We start from the raw sequence: 27,635 nt of genomic DNA on the forward strand, positions 1-27,635 counted from the left end.
GATACAGCCACAGTCACACACAGAATATGTGTAAGGGACATTTTGTGTATAAGCGCATTAATAAAGGTTGGCATAATGTGTAAGGTGCATTATGTTTATAAGGACATTATTAATGTGCATCATATGTGTAAGGGACATTACTGTGTGGTATTATGTGTATAAATGCATTATTAATGTATGGCATTATGTGTATAAGGTGCTCAGTAGAGCACCTTATACACATATACACGTAGTGTACTTAGTGTATACGTAACGTGTAGAATGGGCACTACTGTGTGGTCTAATGTGAATAAAGAGCAATATGGTGTGGTGTAATGTGAATAAGGAGCAATTCAGTGTGATGTAATGTGAATAAGGAGCAACTCAGTGTGATGTAATGTGAATAAGAGGCACTTCTGTGAGGAGTAACGTATACAAGGTAAAGTGGTACTACTGTGTGATGTAATGTGAATAAGGCATATTATTGCATGATATAATGTGAATACAGTTGCAATACTGTGTGGCGTAATTTGAATTAGGGGTAATATTGTGTGGCCATGCCCCTTCCCAGCAAGAACATGCCCCTTCTTGGGCTGTGCACCAAATGTGCGCACTGTTCCTATTTAAAATATAGGCGGTAGGAGCACCAAAATGAGAACTGCTATGGGTAAGGGGTGATGGTGCTGGGAAAGGGGTACAGGGTCAGAAGCAGAACTAGTAGCCAAAATCTTGTCTAGGGCATCATATTGGTTAGGGGCAGCTCTGGCAACTTCAACAATTTTGCTAAGTCCATAACCTCTCTGAGCATTTACAGCCTGTGCTGTTTGAGGTCCCTCTGAAGGTACTATCATATTCGGAAGCTCAAATCCATAAACCATTGTTTAAATCCCTGTAACACAATATCCACTAATGGAAGATCATTTCCTCATATAAATTATCAAAATGACCTACTATACATATATAAAGAATAGTAGTACAAATAACAGGTATCGCATCAATTTTACCTGAAAAGATAAATGTACCACACATGAAAGCATTTGGCATACAGCGGTAACCAGTGCTTGCACAAACCAAGGGGAGCATACTCCATTTACCCCATTACGGTCACTTACTGTGAATGCAGGGCTGGCTAGCCAATTACGCCAGCTACGCAGCCACGCACGGCGCCAAGCTGTAAGTGTTCCATCTTCTGAGTTCTACCGCTGCACCCCACAACTGCAGGCATTATAGTGAGTCACATTGCCTAAACATGGCACACTGGTGAATGACAGTCCGGGCCCAGCCAGAGGGGAAGGAGGACCCCCTCTACTCTCAGCTCCTCCTGGCTTACAAGAGTCTGTGCTCGGCTGGAGGAGGGAGGGGTCACGCTCTCCCCTCTCCTCCCCTTTCCACCTTATGTTCAAACCCCGGGTTTGAGGTTCTGCTTGGGTGCCAGGGATCAGTTCTGGGCCCAGGTAAGAAAACTGTAATACTGTATAGTTATCATCCACTGACTGCAGTGTCACCTTCTCCCTGTCACTCACTGCTGTCACACTCTCCCTGGCACCACCCACTCCCTGCATCCACTGCTGTCATCTTCTCCCTGTCACCCTCTCACTGGCATCACTCTCTCCCTGTCACCCACTGCTGTCAACTTTCCCTGGCATTACTCTCCATGTCACTCTCCCCTTGCATCACCCTCTTCCTGTCACACACTGCTGTCACCTACTCCCTGGCATCAACCTTTTCCTGTTGCCCACTTTCTGGCATCACCTTCTCCTTGTCACCCACTGCTGTCACCATCTTCCTGGTCATCACCCTCTCCCTGTCACCCACTGTTATCACCCTCTCCGTGGCATCACCTTCTCCCTGTCATCCACTGCTGTCACCCTCTCCCTGGCACCACTCTCTCCCTATCATCCACTGCCCTGGGACAGGATTGCACGCTACAGGTGCCATATTGCTGCAAGGCAAGCACACTGACCTCCTTCCGCTGCTGAGAGCAGAGGCCACCAGTGTAGCCTAGTTTGTTTACTGCATGCTTCTGCCACCGGTTCCCACTATAACAGCACCGTGTCAGGGAGTAAATTCCCAGGGCCCTACCCTACTGGGACTCCTTCCACTTCTGATCCTACAGCTGGCTGCTAGCTACATTGCCTCCCCAGTCACCTACTATCTCCCTGTCACCCCTGCCCCTCCAATCATCTATCTGTCTCCCTGTATGCTTATACCGGAATCTATTAGTTGCAGGGTTGTTGGGTAGTCAGTGTCTACTATAGCTTGTGAAATTATCATGGCACACCAGTGATGTTAATGCTATATTAGGCAGGCACCCAGTGCTTACAGTGTGAAAATGCATATGAATGCTCTGTACCACACAGCCGTGAGAGATAAGCCACCATAGTCTGTGGTGATAACTCATCACCATCATTATATGTCATAGGCACTAAGCAGGGCACAGACACACACATTACTGTGTACATATATATACATGCTCATCTTACAGCTATGCGGCATGCTGCATGGTGTGCCAGGCTGTGACTATTCGCAGCCATTGATCGCGCTATCAATTCCATTAGGAACTAATGGAGCAATTGCCGGTTGTGAAGAGTCGCAGACCAACATCCCATGCAGCGTGTTGATGCATGGTCCATCAGAGCAAAGATGACCATGGCTCCATCTGTATGTACTCGATTCCACCACACCACAGCCACCACTGCAGATGCCACCTCGCAGCGACCTTCTGATCCCTAGCACTCTGACAGATCAGAATTGTGTGTTGTATATAAGGAGCAATTGGTAGAAGGCCATCCACCTTTATAGTACTTACTAAGAGGGGAGAAGTTAGGGTTAGGGTATTAGGGTTCATTTAGAGGTTTGGGTTAGGGTATTAGGGTTAGTTTAGGAGTTTGGGTTAGGGATAAGGTATTAGGGTTGTGTAGGGTTTAGTGGACTGGGTTTGGGGTTAGAGTATTGGGGCTATGGTTAGGGTGAGGTTTGGGGATTGGGATGAGTTAGGGTCAGGATTAGGGTAGGAAGGATGTGTGTCCTGGATTTGCAGATCTAAATATCTTTTGTGTAGATTCAGTCCTAGAGTATACAGTTTTGAACTGCTGTGTAAGGTGGAATTGCAGTCTCCTTTACACACTCCTCTATACACCTAGGTCCTGCCCGGTCCAAGAAATGCTAGGTTCTGCACCAATAATCCTGAGAATGCAGCGTATAGACTTATAGCGACTAGTGACAATTATGTTAAGAGATGTTCTGTGATAAGAAATGCTAGGTCCTGAACCAATATCCTGAGAATGCAGCGTATAGACTTATAGCGACTAGTGACAATGGGGGTAATTCTGAGTTGATCGCAGCAGGATTTTTGTTAGCAGTTGGGCAAAACGATGTGCACTGCAGGGGGGACAGATATAACATGTACAGAGAGAGTTAGATTTGGGTGTGGTGTGTTCAAACTGCAATCTAAATTGCAGTGTAAAAATAAAGCAGCCAGTATTTACCCTGCACAGAAACAAAATAACCCACCCAAATCTAACTCTCTCTCCCAAATCCTGCTGCGATCAACTCAGAATTACCCCCAATGTTGTTAAGCGATGTTCTTTTATAAGATGAGAAATGTTTGAAGACACAAATGGTTTCATCCACTGTATGTGGGCAGTTAGTTTCCTTTAACTGTGACACAGGTTTCAAATCTTCCAAAAGCCATAGGGTCTGTTTCAGATTTGTACGCAATGCAGATGTTCATACAACTGGGCGATTATTGGTAGTCTGTGTACGTGCCGCGATCGCACTACATATGCACCAAGGTACTTTTGTGATACCGCACGCAACTAAGAATGAAAATATAGTACTATGGATTGTTGAAGGAAGCGGGCCCCAAACTGGTATCTTGCCTAGGGCCCCATGAGCTCTAAATCCGTCTCTGCTGCATTTTAGATTTAAGTTTGTACACACCTCCCCAAAATCTAAATCTCTCTGCACATGTGACATCTGCACAACCTGCAGTGCAGCATGGTTTTGCCCAGTTGCTTGATTATTTGCTTTACTTACAAACATGAGTCAGGCCCATACAGTCTTGTCCCATATTGCTTATATTTTCCAACATACTATCTATAACATACACAATAATGACTCTGCTCTGCTTCCATAAGAAAGTTCAATCTGAAACAAAATGCAATACAACATATTTAATGGTAGACTATGAAATAGCAAAAAGTAATTTCTGATGACACATGTTTAGCTGGGGCATTAAAACAATTAAGATATACACTATGATGGTCATTAAGGGGTACAAATACCTCCAGATTAAGCTTTCAATAAGTTCTATTTTTAATGCATGGGGTGGGGAATATAGTTTGTGTTTCATTCATACTGTCCCCATTAGTAGTGTCAGTACTTGAGTACTTGTGTTTCATGTAGCAAAGTATGCTTGATGTGAATTAGTTCCTCTAACACTTAGCTTTCTTACACTGCTCTGTCATATTCCATTGCTTTAAAGTGTAAACAGGCTCAGCACCAGTTATTCTATCTGCGTTATTTCCTTGCTATTTCCTTTGTTCTGTTGCAGCTCCTCGTCATCTATGCATCTGCCCTTTATAACTTTTCTTTCCTCCTTAACCGTCTCCCATTCTGGCTCAGTTACAGTCTACCAGCTCAGTCCTAGCACCATCTGGCTCTCTTTTACTCTATCTACATATTTCTCCATATATAACCCCCTTTTGTGTCTCCCAGACCTATAGCCTCAGCTCCGTTTCCCACTTCATCTACGCTCTCACACCTTTTACCTTCTACAGTAGACGAATCATTTTCTCTCGCATCCTCTCAGAGCCAGTGTTAATACTCTCAGATATTTTATCATACACTGTTATTCAAGTCTTGTTTTCAGAACATCTTCTTGTTTCCCTTGCTCTCCGCACTCGCAGTCTCGTGTCTCTTTCTTGTCACAATGATCCTCTTCCCTGTCCCTGGGCTATTGATTTCTACCTTCATCTCTTCTACTCTGCTTTCCCATCCTATTGTGTCTTAAAATGTGGATGTGCTTATTGTCTCTTTCTTGTATTTGCACAATCTATAACTTAGACCTTCCTGTCACCACAACCTCTAGCACTAATTAACCCTTCCTGTAACCCTTCTTTTATCTCACATTCTCATTCTCTCCATCTAACCTTACTAGTCAATTAATCATCCTGTTTCACAGGCCCACCCCCTACGTATCCCACCTTATTTTTATTTCATTGATCAATATTTTATCTCATCTATCTCCCGCTGTCTCTATATATTCCTTTTAATTCCACATTTCCATTCATTTAAATTCTCTTCCAACAGTATATACTGCCCATTCCTGTCTACCTTCTACTATATTCCATCTTTCCCTTTTCTGATTTCTCTTCCTGTGCAGTCACTATGTTATCTGTTAAACACGCATTCCATTAAATCTGCAGTACCTCTTGATCCTAAAGCATTAAGTCACCACATTTCTGACTAATAAATGCCTTATGGTGGCTGTCTTTATAAATTCAACAACTTGTTCTTACCAATAGAGATTGTGTGCCGGTGGTAACAAACCCCCTGCAGTGCAGCACCTGGAGTGAGCACCAGTCTTGATAATAAAGGGTGCAGCTAAATCCCCACGCATGCTCACACTAGACTGTCTCCCCTCTCCCCCACCTCCTCTAAAGCACTGTGGAGAGAGCAGTATCTCTCCTTCTCATTTCCTATTGATCCCTGATGGGATGTTCCCTGACATAGGAAGGGGATGCCCAGGGGTCCTGTGTGTGCAGCCTTTAACCTTAGACACCCTTCCCTAGTCTGCTGATGTGAGGGAATACAGAGGATGCAGTGGAGATGTATGCCTGTATTATGTACACACCCCTTCTAAGAACTCGCTCTCCTGCAGCATCTCTGCTCTCTGGTACCCAAAGAGACCTGGATGCCTAACCTGCCTCTTGTCCTGCTTTCCTGTTCCACCTATCGTACCCCTTATCACTGCTAGCCCCTGTGCACCTCTCCTAACTCACAACAGCTGCTTATTAAAGAGATTTTCCAATGCATTCCTGAAGACTTTCAATATGGATCTACAACATCCAAGCAGGTAATTATTAAGCCTTATTATATATTTATCCGTTCTTGTGATCAGAGCTTTCATTAACTGACACTCTCTGATGGAACACATGACTCTTATTTATTTAGGATTACAATAAGCTAAGTACTCTAAATTGTCCTAATAAATCCCATCTGTGCCTACTGATGTAATGCTTTTGCAAATATGTTTTAATAGGATTTCTGGTGTGTTGCTCTGCCATTTTACAAACTGCAGTCTGTGTTAGATAAACCTTTATCGGCAGTATTGGTGTTCAGGCTTTTTAATTAGATCGACTATTGTTGTTGGAAGCTATCTTTTTTTTTCTTCTTCATTTCAGTATAGCACACGAGAGGAAAATTAATTAAAAAAGCTAACGGCACAATTTAGTACTGTTATACCATCTTACATATGGCTTGCACAAAAACACAGTTTTTACAATATGATGTCAAATATTTCGGCAAATGAATTCATTTAATTAAAATAAAATTGTTTTTGTGTGTTTTATTAAACTTAATATGAAACATCTCACAGAAAGTAGTAATAGCCTTTTAATATGGGGTTCATTTACCATATTGTAATCCGCAGTGTAATTTGATATTCATCTCATAAATACTTAATCTTTCCAAGCTTGAATTGAACAACTTTTATGAGCTTATAAAGTTATAATGCAGCTTGTATTCTTTCTGTATTTATTTACTTTTTTTAAATTGATCAGTGTATTTTCTGTGATATGTAGCAATACATACGTTTATTAATAAACAGTGTATGTTCTGTTTCGCCTCCTACAACATGTTGCTGGAATCTAGAAACCATGTTTGTAGTAGATCAGACTACTGGGGGAAATGCCTCTAGAATGCAGAATGACTTCAGAGTCATCAAGGCGAAATGTACATGGATACATGTCATTTTTATGTATCTAGGGGCTGGAGAGAAACCCATTGTGACTATAGAAAACCAATATAATTGGCATTTGTCACTCTATCTTTTCCTCATGTGGAGCAGGTGGGCCATTACATTTCACTTGGCAGTCCTTCTGAAATTAATAGGAGGTAAGAAGAATGGAGCGTGCACCAATGAAGTATGCCCTGCACTACACAGACATGGGAATGATTCATTCCTCTTTATTCCTTTAATGCATGACAGCAGCAACAACAGACACTGTCACTGATACAAGACAGACATATGCAGAAATAAATATATATATATATATATATATATATATATATATATATATACTGTGTGTAGTACATCCATATAAGGGATAGATAGATAGATAGATAGATAGATAGATAGATAGATAGATAGATAGATAGATAGATAGATAGATACATACCAGTAATTCATATACCAGATAGATAGATAGATAGATAGATAGATAGATAGATAGATAGATACCAGTAAGACATATACCACATAGATAGATAGATAGATAGATAGATAGATAGATAGATAGATAGATAGATACCAGTAATTCATATACCACACAGATACATAGATACATAGATAGATAGATAGATAGATAGATAGATAGATAGATAGAGAGATAGAGAGATAGATACCAGCAAGACATATACCACATAGATAGATAGATAGATAGATAGATAGATAGATAGATAGATAGATAGATAGATAGATAGATAGAAAGGATAGATAGATAGATAGATAGATAGATAGATAGATAGATAGATAGATAGATAGATAGATAGATAGATAGATAGAGAGGAAGGATAGATATATAGATAGATAGATAGATAGATAGATAGATAGATAGATAGATAGATAGATAGATAGATAGATAGATAGATAGATAATCAGGTATACAGATATATGGACAGATAGTTACAAATTTGATATAGATGGGTCTGCAAGTGGAGAGCCATGACAGCCATGGCAACCGCCATCTTTAGCAGCAGCACTCGCACCAGGCCCATGCTAGGTCCAAGAAGTCTATTAGAAATAGCCTCCCCTTCACCGTATGCTTAGAACTTGAGGTGCATGCCCACGACACTCCGATGCCACAAGTAAGGACAGTTCTGTACCGTGTCACCACCCAATTCCCACCACACAAAAAAACAATTTCACCGAAAGACAGATCTGGCCAAGTTCCAGTCAACTCAGAATAGGATGGACATATGCAAAAATGCATAAAGTCACCTGTGCATTTGCTATATCAAAAAGTTGCCATTTGCACCTGTGAACAGAGATCAGATTGACTGACTGAATAGTACCCTAATATAATAAATAAATATGATATAATACAGATGATAGATAGATGGACATGATAAAGATAGATAGATAGATAGATAGATAGATAGATAGATAGATAGATAGATAGATAGGTACCAGTAAGACATATACCACATAGATAGATAGATAGATAGATAGATAGATAGATAGATAGATAGATAGATAGATAGATAGATAGATAGCTCTTGTTGCAGTATATAGATGTACTGCATAGAAAGTTTGTTTGCTACTGGAACCCCCCTATGAGTAGTCTCAGTATCAGCTTTCTTCTTCACTGCTTTTCCCATTCTACTGAAATATGTGATCAACACCACAGTGAAGATTAAGAGAGCCAAACACAACCCATTACTGTATAATAGGGATCCCATAAATCCTAAGAGACAGGTCACTCAAGAGGGGATACTAATATGAATAATGTATGGTGCAGGCTAGCACTGTTCCTAAACTTGAAAGCAAAACCGTATTTGTTTAACTACTAGATAAAAGCAAAAAGGACATAATTCTGGGCACTTGATAAAAGTGGTACTATAACCAACAGTATATTAGGCCTGTTTGGCTTCTGCTTTTGTCACAACCAAGATAAATATAGGCACCGTTTCTATCCTGTAAATTGCATATGAAGTTGTTATGAAGTTAAGAAGTTGCATATGAAGATAAGGCATAATTCTATTTAACAATGTTCTATAAAGAGAAATCATTTAGCTACTTTATAACACTAATCAGCAATAAAAAATATATCAACATACAATTGCAGAAAAAAAAACCAACTATAAGATGACACAGGGTCAGGTACCTACCATAGAGCTCACTTTATTTTTATAACTCTAGAGACAAATTAGATCATACTGTTGTATTTATTTCATGCATATGCTTCAACATTTCAGATAACTAGTAAGATAATCTTCATATATGCATTTATACTGAGAAATATATACTTATCCATAAAAAAATATATAAAAATAATAATAATAATAATAATAATAATAATAATAATAAAAAATAACAACAACAACAAGAACTTTATTTGTATAATGCTTTCTTTCCCAGTAGAACTTCACATTTGCAGATATAAAAACTTGGTACAAAATAAAACTATAAAGGATTACCATAGTACAGAAAAGAGAGCAGAGCATTTTTTATTTTTCTTTACAAATAAGAGGGAGCATTACTGGAATTCACGACTAAATAGATATGTATTTAATTTGTTTTTTAAGGTTTATAGACTAGGAACCTAGTGGGCTGTAGAAGGTAGTGAGTTCCAAAAAGTATTAGCCATAAGGCTTGAACCCTAAAGTAATTATGGGACATTCTATGTTCTGTTAGTAGCAGTGCCTTACATAGGTATTTCAGTTCTTGGGCACCAGTTGCGTGCTTAGGGTGTCATGTGCATCTCCAGGCATCCTACAAGTGAGGAACAAGGGGCAGCAGATGTACCCCTGCTTGGACTTACGTTATCAGTATGGCTGTGATTCGTAGTCCTTCATTCATGGATCAAAGTGAGTGAGTAAAAGTCCTGGAAATTATAAGCTGCTTGAAGTATACAAGATCCTGACATTAAAAAGAACCATATAGCAGCGCTGGTGTAAAAATTAATGAAGTAGAAGGATTGAGTACCAATTGATAATATTTAATAAATCTTAAAAACACTTTACTAATATAAACATCCACATATGCATATATATATATATATATATATATATATATATATATATAAAATCAGATATTGCTAAAATGGGGTCACATAAACAACTGCCTTCTCTGTGTGATCCGTTCCTGTTTGTATAGACCGGATGGTAGATAGGTGAAAAGTTAATCATGGACCGACAGCGCAGTCCTACAGAGTTATTTACCACATTAAGCCGCTGGAGGTAAAAATCCCTTGAAATTGTCTCCTGAAAGGGTTCATAATTCCGGGTCCTCACTGCATCGCGGTGTCCTCTTCAGATATAGAGGAATAGTGGTAGTCCTGTTGTTAATAATCACCACAGTGTTTTTGCTGACAGCAAAGTCCAGTCCTGGTCCGGGCACACTCGGGCAGTAATACACAGAAAGATGGTGACCCCAATCGCCTCCTTGCTGACGCGTTTCGTTGCAGGTTCTGCAGCTTTATCAAAGGTGGTTTGAACAAGTGAAATGCCTGGGTATTTATACCCTTCATAATAATCAAATGGTTAACAGCTGTTTGCTCAATCCTTCTACTCATTTTAAATCAATAAAAAACACTTCAAATATACTTAAAACATATGTTCCTAGGACAGACTCAGTTCACGAATGATATTGCTACATAAAATATCTCCTTATAGAGTTTTTCTGATTTAAAAATTCAGCTCAAAATAAGACACACTTCAACTGCTTCCGAGTTAAAGGGAGTAAGTATCTACATAGTGATTGCACCAGTCCCTATAATAACAGATTATTTTGTATCTCCAGTCGTTCTGCAACAAATAGTCTCAGGCTTAATTATGTCTTTATTTCAAAACAGAGGTTATCAGTGATATAAAGCTTATTTTAAACTTAAATCGTGAACGTCCCGGTCATCCCTTCCGGGTACTGTCTCTGACATCACTTCCGATCAGTGAACCGCACACGCCGCGGTCACTGAGTGGAGTGGTAAGAGCTAACTCGTACATCAGCACAATCCTATAACTGGAAGTTCCGGATGTATAACCTCACCCACTTCCGCCGAGTGGACCGCAAACAGCAGTCACCAAGGGGAAGAGAGGGGGTTGTTCCTCGTCGCTTGCTTCAATGCGATCACGTGACCGGAACTTTCTCCTAGCACGTGACACAGAGAAGCTGACAGACGGGAAAGATGTTTATGTATGTTGCCCTGGGAACCATTAGCCAATTATAAGGCTTGCTAGAATATAGTTATCTCACCTTTACCCAATCTTGCGGGCAATTAATAATTCGTTCTCTATAAAATCTACTAATCATCTAGTTTATTATAGGAACAATAACCTATTAGGGAGTATAAAGAAACAGCAAAATCTTACGCATTAAGACCAAACATTTTAACCTACAAAGATAATTTTATAGAACCCCTTAGACAAATTAAACACTTATTAAGGGATATGATAGAGGAAGTGGAATAAAAGCGAAAAGGGGGAAGAAGAAAAACACATCCATACATTTTCTAATTTTGAATGTCTCAGGGTATATCTGGTTATGGACAATCTCCTAGAAGTAGCAATAATGAGGTTTAGTTTACGCTCTCTTAGTATTCCCCGTAGTTTATGACTGGAATTACCATAGTTATACATGATCTATAGCAATCTTCAACTCATCATACAAGATAGATTGGATTATGTTCAGGAGGCCAAGAGACAGCTCCACAATAGTAAGTTCTATAGGATTCTTCAAAAAGATCCTACCTGTGAATATCTTTTGGAATTGCACAATCTTCTTGATGGGGCCTTGTGCAATAATCTGATCTCCAGGGAAGAATTCAGAGTTCTATATAATTCACATCCTATTGTCCCCATCTACTATCACCTCCCTAAGATCCATAAGTCACTCACGTCACCTCCCGGTCATCCCATAATTTCTGGTGTAGGTTCCCTCACATCTAATCTTTCACATTATGTTGATATTTTTTTACAGCCACGTGTGTCTATGCTCAAGTCACACATCAAGGACACAACTCATTTTTTGAATCTTATTAAAGACATCGAGTGGAGGGATACGTACGGTTCTCACACTCGACGTCCAAAGTTTGTACACTAATATTCCACATGACTTGGGCATCAATGCAATAGCAAAGAAACTCACTGATGATGGGGATCTTACCCTTCCACACCAACAATTTATCTTGGATTCAATAATGTTCATATTTCATTTCTTGACACATTTTATCTTCAGGTGATGGGGACGGCCATGGGAACCAGGTTCGTGCCTAGTTACGCCAACCTCTACATGGGCGAGGTCGAAGACCAGCAAGTGTGGGGGTGCGGTTTTGGCACAAACCTGGTTCTCTATGCCTGGTATATAGATGACCTATTTATCATTTGGGATGGGGACAACACTTCAATTTTATCCTTTGTTGCACATTTGAATTCTAATCCTTTTAATTTGGTGTTCACACATTCTTTTCACCCTCATAAGATGAATTTTTTGGACATTTCCCTGGAGATCAGGGATAACCAAATTTCTACTATAAATGTTTTGAAAGATGTGGGGACTGATGCCTACTTGCATTTTAAAAGTGGTCATTATATGCCCTGGAAAAAGAGCATTCCAAAGAGTCAACTATTACAACTCAGGAGGAATTGCTCAGATCTTACTTCCTTTGACATTCAAGCAAAAACTATGTCTGAAGCATTCCTTAGTAGGGGATACCCAGCAGAGCTTGTTAGAACATCGTTAGCAGAAGTTAGAGGCAGAGATAGAAATGAATTGCTAACACCTAGAGTAAAGGAAGAAACTAAAGGTGACAAAATGGAGGAGATATCATTTATCTCCACATATAATAAATCTCATTCGAAAATTAAGAAGATTGTCTCTAAGAACTATGGCATTCTAAGACATGATCCACAACTCCTCACCATATTAACTCCCGAACCCAGATTTATTTTTCGTAAGAACAATTCCCTTAAGAACTTGTTAGCACCTAGTTATTTGAAGAATATCAGAGAAGTTACTGAGGATGGGGTAAAAAATGGGGATTGGCTTAGAAATTAACAAAAAGTAAAGGGATGCCACAAATGTGGGAAGAATAAATGTATAACTTGTAATCACATACAAAATCGTATAAAGAAAATCGTACTAGACGAGACCAAAGCAAATTCGTTTGAAATAGAGAGTTTTATTAACTGTGATAATCCTTATGTAATCTATATGCTGACTTGTGGCTGTGGAAAGAGATATGTGGGCCGTACAACCAGACCTCTTAGAGTGAGATTCCTAGAGAACAGGAGAAACATCATAAAAAAGGTGCAGACACATAGTGTTTCTAAACACTATGATGTCACACATAATGGTGATCCAAAGTGTTTAAGATTAGTAGGGTTGGAGTCCATACCACATACTTCACGGGGTGGCGACAGATACAAAAAAATATGTAAACCGGAGGTATTCTGGATGTACCGGATGAATACTATTTTTCCAGATGGTCTCAATGAGTCGGTTGAACTAAATGCTGTAATTTAAGTTGGCGCCGACTGGGACTATATATTTGATTCCAACTGGTGAAATAAGGATAGGAATGGTGCTCTCAATATAGAATCTTTCAACTTATTGATGTCTATCTTGGACTTTTTCTTTCCTCCTAACCTATACTTTCTCATTCCTCTTCTCTTTCTTTTTGGTCTGGTTGAAGATTGCTATAGATCATGTATAACTATGGTAATTCCAGTCATAAACTACGGGGAATACTAAGAGAGCGTAAACTAAACCTCATTATTGCTACTTCTAGGAGATTGTCCGTAACCAGATATACCCTGAGACATTCAAAATTAGAAAATTTATGGATGTGTTTTTCTTCTTCCCCCTTTTCGCTTTTATTCCACTTCCTCTATCATATCCCTTAATAAGTGTTTAATTTGTCTAAGGGGTTCTATAAAATTATCTTTGTAGGTTAAAATGTTTGGTCTTCTTAATGCATAAGATTTTGCTGTTTCTTTATACTCCCTAATAGGTTATTGTCACTATAATAAACTAGATGATTAGTAGATTTTATAGAGAACAAATTATTAATTGCCCGCAAGATTGGGTAAAGGTAAGATAACTATATTCTAGCAAGCCTTATAATTGGCTAATGGTTCCCAGGGCAAATATATAAACATCTTTCCCGTCTGTCAGCTTCTCTGTGTCACGTGCTAGGAGAAAGTTCCGGTCACGTGATCGCATTGAAGCAAGCGACGAGGAACAACCCCCTCTCTTCCCCTTGGTGACTGCTGTTTGCGGTCCACTCGGCGGAAGTGGGTGAGCTTATACATCCGGAACATCCGGTTATAGGATTGTGCTGATGTACGAGTTAGCTCTTACCACTCCATTCAGTGACCGCGGCGTGCGGTTCACTGAGCGGAAGTGATGTCAGAGACTGTACCCGGAAGGGATGACCGGGATGTTCACAATTTAAGTTTAAAATAAGCTTTATATCACTGATAACCTCTGTTTTGAAATAAAGACATAATTAAGCCTGAGACTATTTGTTGCAGAACGACTGGAGATTCAAAATAATCTATTATTATAGGGACTGGTGCAATCACTATGGAGATACTTACTCCTTCTAACCCGGAAGCAGTTGAAGTGTGTCTTATTTTGAGCTGAATTTTTAAATCAGAAAAACTCTATAAGGAGATATTTTATGTAGCAATATCATTCATGAACTGAGTCTGTCCTAGGAACAAATGTTTTAAGTATATTTGAAGTGTTTTTGTCAGGCTGTCAGGATTTTGATTAGTCTGTTCCCGGAGGGGGCACTAGTGGGTCAGTGTTGGAATGACGTATGAAATGGAGACTGAATAAAGTCCTGCGCATATGCGCTGATGTTTAATAAACACAAAAGTCACAGAACAATAATATAATAATAGATGGTACGTAGCATTGGTAGTAGCAGAAATTAAATGATAAACGGTAACTGAATCCAAGGTAATGATAAAAAGTCTTTGGCAACACAAATATATCTTGGTGATAAGTTGATGGCTGAATGCAGAAGGTTTAAAGCAAATAAAGTCCCTGACAACAAAACGTGAAAATAACTTGATAACTGGATGCAAATGGTTTTAGGCAAAATAAAGTCACTGGTAACACAAATGTGAAATAACCTGGTAGCTGGATATAAACGGATTTGTAAATAATAATTGAAACAAAGCAAAACTCCGGTAACGTGGAATAACTTGATTAATGAATGTAAATGGTTTAGAAAACAGAACTCCGGTAATATTTGCAAAAGCACACAGTCTCTGTAACATAAAAGTTCTTTAGCCAAGCAAGGCCCAGGCAGGAGACAGTCCTAACTCAGCATGCTTGTTAAGTGCTGGATGCAATACACAGAATGGAATGCTGGTAACAAGGTGCACAAGTTAGACAATGAATAACAACTGAGGAGAGTCTCTTACTGCTGATGAACTGTGGCAGGCTGTGGCTGGAGTCTGGAACAAGCAGGAGAAATGCAGAATGATGAATGGAATGAAATGATGAGAGGAACCACTGGAGACTGGAACACGGGGAACCACTGGAGACTGGAACACGGGGAACCACTGGAGACTTGACACACCAAATGTGACTCGTTGTCCGAGGCGATGAGAATGAGCCAGGAACTGGAGTTTATACCCCTTGCTCTGTGATGATTGGATGAATCTCTGTGAGAAAACACCCTCCAGGATTGGGTGCCCAGATCAGCTGAGAGTTAACTGGAGCTGGTGATTAACCGGGAGAATAATTCTGTAGACAGTTAATGCAATGCACTGCTGGTTGCTGGCTGGGATCAGTAGTGCACCGGGAGTTAATGCTGTTTAACTAGAAGCACTGTGTACTCCAGGCTGCTGGCTGAAACCAGTGGTTACCAAAAGATAGAACTGGTTAGGTGGAGCACAGTGAGCTGTGGGCTGCAGGAGACTGAAGACTGGAACTGCTGGGACCTGTAGTTCCACAGGTCCAATTCACAGGGAATACTCTGAAAACAGAGGACTGAAGCCAGGAGACGCCTGTTCACTGGAAGTGATGCAATGGAGAATGCGGATTCCTGACAGTTTTTTTATTAATTTAAAACGAGTAGAAGGATTGAGCAAACAGCTGTTAACAATTTTATTATTATGAAGGGTATAAATACCCAGGCATTTCACTTGTACAAACCACCTTTGATAAAGCTGCAGGACCTGCAACGAAACGCGTCAGGAAGGAGGCGATTGGGGTCACCATCTTTCTGTGTATTACTGCCCGAGTGTGCCCGGACCAGGACTGGACTTTGCTGTCAGCAAAAACACTGTGGTGATTATTAACAACAGGACTACCACTATTCCTCTATATCTGAAGAGGACACCGCGATGCAGTGAGGACCCGGAATTATGAACCCTTTCAGGAGACAATATCAAGGGATTTTTACCTCCAGCGGCTTAATGTGGTAAATAACTCTGTAGGACTGCGCTGTCGGTCCATGATTAACTTTTCACCTATCTACCATCCGGTCTATACAAACAGGAACGGATCACACAGAGAAGGCAGTTGTTTATGTGACCCCATTTTAGCAATATCTGATTTTAAATATATACATATGTGGATGTTTATACTAGTAAAGTGTTTTTAAGATTTATTAAATATTATCAATTGGTACTCAATCCTTCTACTTTATTAATTTTTACACCAGCGCTGCTATATGGTTCTTTTTTTTGGTTTGCAATATTATTGGGGTGTGACTATCCCGAATATTTAGCAGCAGCTTAGATAAACAGCTCATTAAAGCGCCCGATCATTTATCCTTTTGATAAAATTTCCTCTTAAGATCCTGACATTGAAACATATTTACCATCTTAAACAGATGTTCTTTGGCAGGAACAGGTTGGTTAGTTACAGCCTAGCTGCAGCATTTTATACCAGCTGCAAGTGGTGCAGTTTATTTTGGGACACCCAAGTAGAGGGCCTTATGTGAGGACACAAATGCATGTATGAGTGTAGCAAGATCTTCTGAGGCAGTCAAATGCTTGATTCCGGCTATGTTCTACAGATTTCATAATGGCTGAGATTTTCAATTCAAAACCCCCAAGTCTATGCCCAGTTGGTTGGCCTATCTTGACTTTGAGCCTCTATCACAAGAATCACTGTTTTATCAGGTTTCAATCTCAGCAAACTTTCATCCCTAGAACTCAAGTATACAGCCATTTAAAATGGTAATTGGTCCTTAGTACCCTGAACAAACAACGGGTACAATTGGTTATCTTCTGTTTTGCAGTGTTAGTGCAGGCCTTGAAATCTGATTATTTTACCCAGTTGTTGTATGTATACTGCAAATAGCTCAAGTGATAGGTTTGAGCTCTGTGGAACACAACATAACAAGGGCAATGATGTAGATCAGTGTACTCCTGAAGATACATTCTGTCACCTGCCAGTGAGAAATGATTTGAACCAGCTAAGGACTGTGCCATCCAGTCAACAGAAATTCTCCAGGTGCTCTACTAAAATCCTATGGTTCATGATATAAAATAGTACAGAGAGGTTCAGGAGGATTAAGATCAACAATTGCCTGACTTTTGCCAAGATTGTTATGCATACAGATACCTTTATCTTGGCCTTTAATAGGAGTCAGACTTAATCCCCTGCTGTAATGATTTAAGGGTCTATTTACTAAGTCTTGGATGGAGATAAAGTGGATGGAGATAAAGTCCCAGCCAATCAGCTCCTAGCTGACATTTTTCAAACCCAGCCTGTTACATGGAAGTTAGACACTGATTGGCTGGTACTTTATCTCCGTATACTTTGTCTCCACCCAAGGCTTAGTAAATAGACCCCTTAATCCCCTGCTGTATTGTTCTCTCTTATTGTATTGCAGCTGAGAACAATAGATGAAAGGCCTATGCTAATAAACCATGGTGTGCCTAGGCGCAACATAGAAGTCAAGATAATCATGGCTCCATCTGTATGTACCAGGGCTGACTCTGCATTTTCTCCTGTATCCTGTCTTGAATGGATGATTAACAGGATTTGACTTCCCATCTGGCAGTTCTGGCACATGCCAGAAGAGATGATGGGCTGGTGGGTTAGTCTGGTCACACAGACAGGCAGGAAGGCCAAACCCCCCGCTGCCCAAAGTGCTGGTTGCTAAGAAATACGGGGGCGTTCCACAAGTCCATGCACCCCTGACTCGTAGCATGTCAGGGCCGCTTTTCAGCCCCAGTCCGTTCCTGGTGATATTGTGGGTTAACAAGCAGGTTTCCATTTGGCCTGCAACCACCTTCTCAATAACACTCCCTAGAAATGGAAGTTGTGATAGTAGTCAGTAGGTATTCATGTAATAAATACAGAGATGCTAACGGGCTAAGCTATATAAAGTTCATCAGAAAACAAGCTTATGCATGGTATTGTGTAACATGTAATAGCAAGAATCATTGAAAGTGAGTGTCATGCCCACCTTTCCACTCAATGGGCCAATTAAATTGTTATACCCCCTGGCTACCACTAGGGGGCACAATTCAATTGCTGCTCCTTTTAGACGCCCGGTAGGCGCGGCATGACATTTCTTCTTGCAGCCTCCTGCACTAAGTCTACACTTTGGATGTCTGAACTGGAGTTTGGACCCTCAAGGCAGGACTTTAGATGGGTTTACACATTTTACACAATTAAACCCTGTCTGGGCGAGACATGCGCCATAAGTATGTGCGTCCAAACATCAATTGAATTGTGACAATTGTTCTGGCATCTAAACAGCCCCATTCAGATGGGAAAATTAGATGTCCAAAACAATTGAATCTGCCTTAATGTGGCTTACAGTCCACCAATCCAGAAATAGGAGACACATTGATTTCTCTTAGGGTACACACTGGACGATAGGTTCCACGAACGATATCACCTAGTGTTTCCCCTATCCTCCTAGGCGGCTGATGTGTACACACTGAATGATATCACTACCGATATCGTTCAGTGACGTCACACCGTGGCCGGCCCGAACATGCAGTTTTGATGATATGTCCAAATTGACCTGCATGCACAGGCGATGGAGGGGACCAATAATGATGTGTGGGTACACAGTCACACTGGGCGATATTTTAAATGATACCGCTCAGAAAGGGGGAAAATTAGCGATATCGTCTAAAATATCACCCAGTGTGTATGCACCTTAACAGGGACTCTTCTGCAGCCGCAGACATTTTGCAAACAGCACAAACACTGCTAGTCTTCTCGTATTTATACTTGCAATGACTTATCTATAAACCTATATGTGATGTAATCAATCACTTTATTTCTTCCTACTTCAGGATTGTTTGAGTTATATGACCAAACTTTCACATATGTACAAACAAAAATGTGGACATGAAGATCTATAGGTGATCCAGATTCCAGTACATGCAGAACTACTAAGAAAACAGCCTCTGTATAAGCCTCCATTGCTGGCAATATCTATTTCTCGTACATGCACATGCTCAGTGATTGCCTGGTAAATTAAAATCTAGATTTTAGTTAGTATTAACTTTATTATAAGAAGGACATATATTTTCATTATTAATAAAAACATAAATGGGATAACTGAAGCCGCTGGATGATCTTCCTAATTATAGTTTAGGGCTGTTGATAAAACATAAGTGGTTCATTATGGACATAATCTTAGTGTATATGTTTATGCAATAATTGGCATGAAAAAATAATTATATATTTTAAATGATATAGAAAAATATTTTTACATGAGCAAAACTAGCTATAGTGGGTGCAGGGGGTGCAATTGCTTTAGGGCAAAGAAGCTTAGGGGCACACCTCTGGGGCCTGATTTAAGTGCACCCAGGTCATAATGTTGTCTACCAGGTTCCCAGAATTGCCTGGCTGTATGGCATAATGTGAACTGTGTAACATGTGTACTAGAAGCAGTACAATGTGGCATATTGTGAAATTGGAGCACTGCAATGTTTAGAGTTACCGCCACATATTTATCACACAGGTTCCGTGGTTGGCTGACTTCAAGACTCCATTTCACCTGGTTTTAATCAGCCACAGAACCTGTGTCCAGAATAAAAGGGATGAGGTGGTAACCCTAAATGTGATGTAATATGAACTGGGGGCATTGTGTGGTATAATGTGAAATAGGGCACTACAATGTGACATATAAATAATTAGGGCACAACTATAGCACATCAAATGAACAACTGCTGCGGAGAGAGGTGTCTCTTTAGAAGGGTGAAGGGGCCTGTTTCAAATGCTGCTATGGGGCCCACAAAGGTCTGGCTACACACCTGTGTCTATCTATTTATTTGACAACCTATTATATTCTTTATTTCAAGATCCACACTAAGGGGTTTATTCATGAAGCAGTGAAAAGAGTGTGTAGAAGTTGCCCATGGCAACCAATCAGCTGCTCCATACAGTTGTATAGTATGCAAATTATAAATGTTACTTCAGTGCTGATTGGTTGCCATGAGCAACTTCTCCACTGGCTCATTTCTCCACACTTTTCACTGCTTCATGAATAGACTCTTAAGACGGCTGGTGGTGAAAGTGTTACATGTGCTCTTTCCTTGGTGATTTTGATAAATGAGTGTAAAAGAGAAAAATAAGAGTAGATAAATGCGACTGACCTCAGAGTGAATTGGATGTGAAAAGATATTGTGTAGGAAGGGCATTGCGCTACATGGTTAATTTATTCAAAGAAAAGTAGGAGACACGAACCTGCACCAGATTTATTACAGGAATATCATTACAATCTTATTTGTTTAGTACATGAGGATTGCAGAATACAAAAGGGTGTCTTGCTTGTAACAATACCAGCTATACAAACTTGTACAATGAGGTTACAAAGTACATACTGCAGGTGCACTAACCATGGCAGGTCACCAAGTAGGAGAGTAGGATATGACTCTCATTCATGCACCAGTCTTGAACAAATAGGAATCCCATGTCACTCTTTTAAAGTTTTAAGAAGCAGGGATGGCACAAGGAGTGCTATATGGATCATGGGCAACAGTGAACCTGTTCCTGAAGAGAGACCCCTGTGGATGGGGGGGGGGGGGACAGACGACTGGAGAAAGGAGAGATACCCTTGAAGAGGGTTTTTGCAAGGGAATGGGGGGGGGGGGGGGAACTATTGGAAGGATGAGCAAGAATCAAGAAGAGGAGAGACAGATAGAGAGATGCAGGCGGGAGAGGGGAAGAGACAGAGAGGGATCAATAAATTAGCTCCTAACTATCATCTTTCAACCACAGCCTGTAACAGCCTATAACATGGCAGTTAGAAGCTGATTGGCTGGTACTTTATTTTTCTCCACTTTATCACTCTCTAAGGCTTAGTACCAGTGGCGTAAGTTTGTCCCAGTTGCCCGGAGGCAAGAAAAATATTGGTGCCCCCATATAAATCTATCTATCTATCTATCTATCTATCTATCTATCTATCTATCTATAAATATAAATATTTATTTGCTCCTACATAGCAAGCCTGCCGATTCTAACTATACGAAGCTACTACAAAACCGTTGCAACTAGGCAGATCTTTGTAGGGTTCCAGCCACACACTACATAGATCTGCTCAGTCACTCCCAATGCTGATTATTTCTCTGACAATTAATTAGCAAGTGTCATACCCAGAATTAGAACCCACAACCTATTACACTGAAGCCTGCACCTCACTGATAGAGATATTTGCTGCTGTACAGGAAGTGTGAGAATTCTAACTATATGAAGTTACTTGTAATTGTCTGAGAAATAACATCATATAGTTAGAATTCTCATACTTCCTTTATAGGAGCAAATATCTTCATCAGTAAGTTGTCTGCTTCCAGTGTATCTATAATAAAGAGGGTGTGATTTGTAAGGTGTAGTGACTAGTGGGGAAGTCGGCTACGGAAGAGATACCGGCTGCTGTCAATTAACTTAATTGTTTAATGTAGCTGAACACATGGAACAGGAGGTGAGGTGCCCCCCTTCAATGCAGGAGCCCGGCGGCAGCTGACTCCGTTGCCTCCCAGAGTTCTGCCTCTGCTTAGTACAATATCCCCCTTAATTAGATATGATCCCTGCAAATATGTCATATATATTATTTGCATCAAACTATTTCTTTACTTGCTCTTCAGATAGTTTGTGCGTTTTATTATGTTTTCAAAACAGATGTAACAATTATAGAACCAATTTGCCTGTTGATACAATTCAACAAACAATCAAAAAGTAATCAGTCATATAAAATGGCTAACCACATGTCTTTATTTCAGTGATTTTCCCGTAAATTATAACTGCACAGTGCACATCCAAAAGTATAGTGCCAAGAAAAATGATGTTTGCTATGGTTAAAAGAGGTTATATGGTTTATATATATATATAAAGCACAACGGAATTTGCTGCACTACGTAAGAAACTGTTAATAAATAATAAATTGTGCTTTAATTTATAAATCATATATATTGCATAGCTATTCTTGAATTAATAAAAAATGAATACAACAGAAGTATTCCCATATTTAACAGCCATTGTTTGGTAAAGTAAACAACCATTCTGAAATTCCCTGCATAGTTTGGATGCTAAGGGTACAGTCCATTTGAGACAAACTTTAATTTTACATTTGATTATCTGTAAGTTATCAATTAGCCGCAAGGTAAGGAGGAAACGTCACGTGTTTTTGCTGCCAACCCATGGAGATGACATAAAAACAAATGAGGTTTTCCCTCTTATAATCAGTGGTGCAAGTACAAATATATCTTCTTAGTGGTACGGAGTGCTGAAATATTGTTGTGGTCATGTGTTGTGAGGGGGCGTGGCCACATGCCACTAGTGGGAGTGACTACATGACACTAGCAGCATGGCCACACGACACAGCCCCTTTTCTTTGCACTCTGTAGGCAAGGTTAGAAACATATAGTGGTGCCTCCAGTATAATAGGGATATATAGTGATACCCCCAGTATAAAAGAAATGCATAGTAATGCCCCGGTATAATAAATATATATAGTAATGCCCTCAATTTAATAACAATATATAGTAATGCCTCCATTATAACAGGAATATATACTGAAGTAATACCCCTGCTGTAATAGAAATACATAGCATTGCCCTCATAATAATAGAAATATATAATAGTATCAAGACATACTGTATACAGTAGTGTCCACATTATTTTAGAAATTAATTACCCCACACAGTGAAGCCAGAGACATACCCAGCAGCCCAGCCTGTGAAGAACAAAAGCTGCTCAGTACCGATGCATCACACGAGCCAGGTGAAGGGAAACATCTGCACTGCTGCTCCCAGCAACCCTGACAAAGTGGAAGGTGCCGTCCTGCTGCCAAGCACCATGGTCTTCTTGCTTTGTGATGCATTATAATTGTGGTAATGGCGGTCACGGGCAGGGGTTAAAGTGAGCCGGAACGGGCCGGAACTGCGTTCCGTCAGTTCCACCAGGAGACGGAACGCAGTTCCGCCTCCCCCGGCTCACCTAACCCGATGTCCAGGGCGGCGCTGCAGGGAGATGCCGGGCGCCCGCTGAGATCGCGTTACCAGCGGGCGCCCGTCTCCCTCTCCGCAGCGGCAGCCGGAGCTCAGTACTGAGCTCCGGCTTCCGGCTCTGTCAGTGCGCGCTATGGGAGAGACGTCATGACGTCTCTCTCATAGTGCAGAGGAGCGGGCGGCGAGAGAGGACTGCAACGGGAGCGGGGCTAGGTAAGTATAGTTCTTCCCCCCCTCCCTCCCTCCCTCCCTCCCTCCCTCCTTCCCTCCTTCCTTCCTTCCTTCCTTCCTTCCTATATGTGTACCACAGGCGTTTCTACTGGGGGCCTTTACTACTGGGGCAAACTACAGAGGGGCAAACTACTGGGGGGCTCTAGTACTGGGGGCAAACTACTGGGGGGGCTTTACTGCTGGGGCAAACTACAAGGGGCAAACTACTGGGGGGCTCTAGTACTGGGGGCAAACTACTGGGGCAAACTACAGAGGGGCAAACTACTGGGGGGCTCTAGTACTGGGGGCAAACTACTGGGGGCCTTTACTACTGGGGCAGACTACAGGGGGGCAAACTACTGGGGGGCTCTAGTACTGGGGGCAAACTACTGGGGGGCTTTACTGCTGGGGCAAACTACTGGGGGCAAACTACTGGGGGCATTACTACAAGGGGGCAAGCTACAAAGGGGCAAACTACTGGCAGCATTACTACTGGGGGCTAAACTACAAGGGGGCATAATTACAGGAGCTAAACTACTGGGGGTATAACGACAAGGGGGCAAACTACTGGGGGCATTACTAACTTTGGCAAACTACATGGGGGCTAAACTACAGGGGCTAAACAACTGGGGGCACAACTGCAGGGGGCATTACCACTGGGGGCTAAACTACATGGGGCAAACTACATGAGGGCAAAACTACTGGGGGCATTACCACTCAGAGGCTAAACTAGAGGGGGGGGGAGTAAATTGCTGGGGTCATAACTGCAGGGGCATTACCAGTATGGGCATGACTACTGGGGCTAAATTACAGGGGCTAAACGACTAGGGGCAATACTACACAGGGGCATTACCATTAAGGGCATTACTGATGGGGTGCACAGCTAATGAGGGCATTGTAAAGGGGGCACTTCATAAGGGGCACTACTGTTGGGGGCATTGCATAAGGGGCACTACTACTGTGGGCATTGTGATGCTACTGCTGGGGGCATTACTGTATGGGCCGACAAAGAAGCTGCGTTCCCGGTCCGCCCTCCGTCGCTCCGCCCCTACCATCGCCGCCGCACTGGAAGCCCAGGTTCCAGACTCCCAGCTGCAGCGGATCTGGGACCAGGCCGGCTTTATTATCCCTGCCGCTGCATCGAGCTTCTGTGACCGCGGCACTACTAGTTCAAATCTGTCGCTGATTGGCTGCCGGTCCGCAGCAGTTTTGAAATATTAGCGCCGTGGTCACAGGAGCTCGATGCGGCGGCAGGGATAATAAAGCCAGCCTGGTTCCAGATCCACTGCAGCCGCCCTCAGCCTCTTCTGCCGCCCCGCCCTCGGACCTCTGCGCACCCACAGCCTCCTCCTCCGCACTATCTCCGAAGCCCACAGCCTCCTCCACGTCACGCCTACCACAGCCTACTCATCCACAGCACCGCAGACCACCGCCGCTGCTAAACAGGTAATCTAACCTGCTGCCTTTCTCTCTCCCTAGTCCCTACTGTATTCCCCTGCTGTCACTTTCCATGTCCCTGCTGTCACTCTCCCTGTCACTCTGTCACTCTATAATGTGAATTTCGGCTCATTCTCTGTGCTATAATGTGAATTTTGGCTCATTCTGTGTGCTATAATGTGAATTTCGGCTCATACCGTGTGCTATAATGTGAATTTCGGCTCATACTGTGTGGTGTAATGTGAATTTCGGCTCATACTGTGTGGTGTAATGTGAATTTCGGCTCATACCGTGTGGTGTAATGTGAATTTGGCTCATACTGTGTGGTGTAATGTAAATTTGGCTCATACTGTGTGGTATAAATGTGAATTTCGGCTCATACTGTGAGCTATAATGTGAAAGGGGTCCTACTATTGTGGTGCATAATGTGTATAAGGGGTATATGGTGTGGTAAACTACACTGAAGGGCACGCCCCCTTTTGCGTGGCCACGCCCCCTTGTCAGGAGTGCGCGCGCCTTCGGCGCGCACATAATTGCACCCTTCACTTTTCCATACCCCCACTTCAAAATTTCCACTTGGGTACTACTACTGTGGGCATTATTACTATTGTGTGACCACGCCCCTTTCTTTTTGAGACCACACCCCCTTTTTGCTGCGCGCGCTTACCTTTATTTCATGGGCGCCGTGGGGAGGGGGGTGAGTTCCACCACCTCTCTAGGACCACTTTAAGCACTGGTCACGGGTGCAAAGTGTGTGGCAGGTGGTACTTTGTACCCGCGGCCAAGTTCTTAAGGGTACTCTCTACCCACGCATACTCGAATACTTGCACCACTGCTTATAATTAACCGCAAAGTGCGCAGGAACACATCACGCAAGGTGTAGATAGAACCTCACACATGATTCAGTAAGGATTGCAAGGACATGACATAGGACATGATTCAGTAAGGATTGCAAATTCCGCTAAGCAGCAGAATTTACAATCATTTGGATCACATGCTGGGGGCTGCCCATCACAGGGCAAGGCCACCCAGCATGTTAACAGTCGCCACCCCCCCCCTCCCCCCGACCACGCTGAAATTGTGGTTGCACCGCAATTTCAGAGTGATCGCTAAAAGTAACGAAGTCTCCTGCCTGCACCCGTCGCCATTTTAGTGATCGCAGTGACTGTGTGTGATGTCACGCAGGCGCTCCGATCATACCCCCGCCACACCCCCAGTTTGCTGCACCACGCCCCCATTTCTACACCACCGCCCCCGAAATGTTCCATCTCCGCCTTGGAAATGGAGCATTAAGCGAATGCCTCTGCCTGATTGACAGGAAAATGCAAACACATTTTCTGCGGGGCACCACAGAAAATGCGGACGCGGGCACAGGACGGGCCCTGCGCATGCGCCCACATCCTCTTAGCAATTTTTGTGGTTGTATCGCGTATTCCGATCCAACCTGAATCAGACCCACAATACTTAAATAAGATTTGTTTGCTTAACATCTGGAGAATACTGAAGAGAAGACATACTCTACTGAAACTTTTTTTTTTCTTTTAAATGTGGTTGTATTAAACATTTGCACAAAACAGTTTGCTGAATTTGAATTTAATTGAATATGTCACACTGACCGTATTCAGTTAGCATACTGCTCGTTGGGATCCCAGCTGTCACAATACCGATGCCGGAATCCCGACAGAGGCACCATACCGCCGCCGGTATGCCAGCGAGGTAGGTGATTCATTCTCTATGGGTGTCCACGACACCCATAGAGGGAGAATAGAACCTGTGGTGAGCATCATTGTTGCGCTCACCCCCTGCTGGCATTCCACTGCTCACAATGCCGATGTCGGGATCCTGGTGTTCGGCATCCAGCGGTGCAAGTATGCGGCTACGCTCGGGTACGGAGTACCCATAAAAATTTGGCAACAGGTACGCAGTACCACCTGCCACACACTTTGCCATTACCACAATTATAATGTGCCACAAAGCAACAAGACCATGGTGCTTGGCAGCATGACGGCTCCTTCCACTTTGTCAGGGTTACTGGGAGTGCGACAGTGGCTGTATTTTACCTGCTATAATGGAGGAATTACTCAATATCGTTATTAAATTGGGGGCATTACTATATATTTCTATTATACTGGAGGCATTACTATATATTTCTATTATACTGGAGGTATCACTATACATTTCTATTATACTGGAGGCATTACTATATATTTCTATTATAATGGAGGCATTACTATATATTTCTATTATACTGGAGGCATTACTATATATTTCTATTATACTGGAGGTATCACTATACATTTCTATTATACTGGAGGCATTACTATATATTTTTAGCCTTGCCTCCAGATTTAAAAAATAAAAGGGGCTGTCGTGTGGCCATGCCGCTAGTGTCATGTAGCTACTCTCACTAGCAGCATGTGGCCACGCCCCCTCACAACACAAGACCACGGCCATTTTCATCACTCAGTAGCACTAAGAAAATATTTCTACTTGCACCACTGCATCCCAGGCGGCGGTATATCATACTGAAACCACATTGACAGTTCTGTAAACCATAGGATGTTCCTAAGAAATATCACACAAACAGAAATAGGAGCCAGTTACACGGTACAGTACATGTTTCC

General features: G+C 41.8%; 1 protein-coding gene and 1 long non-coding RNA gene across 3 annotated transcripts in view; one reads left to right on the forward strand and one right to left on the reverse strand.

Annotated features, from left to right (window-relative positions):
- Positions 1 to 5,572, reverse strand: part of LOC134929253 (uncharacterized) — a 246,227-nt gene extending 240,655 nt beyond the window's left edge. For both annotated transcript variants that reach the window (XR_010178506.1, XR_010178447.1), the window contains exon 1: positions 5,502 to 5,572. This is a non-coding gene — a long non-coding RNA (uncharacterized LOC134929253). The remainder of the gene's footprint in view (positions 1 to 5,501) is intronic.
- A 61-nt stretch (positions 5,573 to 5,633) lies between these two features.
- The window catches only part of NCAN (neurocan), a 325,807-nt gene continuing 303,805 nt past the window's right edge, over positions 5,634 to 27,635 (forward strand). The window contains exon 1 of the mRNA XM_063954781.1: positions 5,634 to 6,058. Coding sequence (XP_063810851.1) covers positions 6,036 to 6,058 — 23 coding nt within the window. The 5' untranslated portion in view covers positions 5,634 to 6,035. The remainder of the gene's footprint in view (positions 6,059 to 27,635) is intronic.

The sequence above is a fragment of the Pseudophryne corroboree genome, chromosome 1 (assembly GCF_028390025.1).
Source record: "Pseudophryne corroboree isolate aPseCor3 chromosome 1, aPseCor3.hap2, whole genome shotgun sequence".
In the NCBI taxonomy this organism is placed as follows: Eukaryota; Metazoa; Chordata; class Amphibia; order Anura; family Myobatrachidae; genus Pseudophryne; species Pseudophryne corroboree.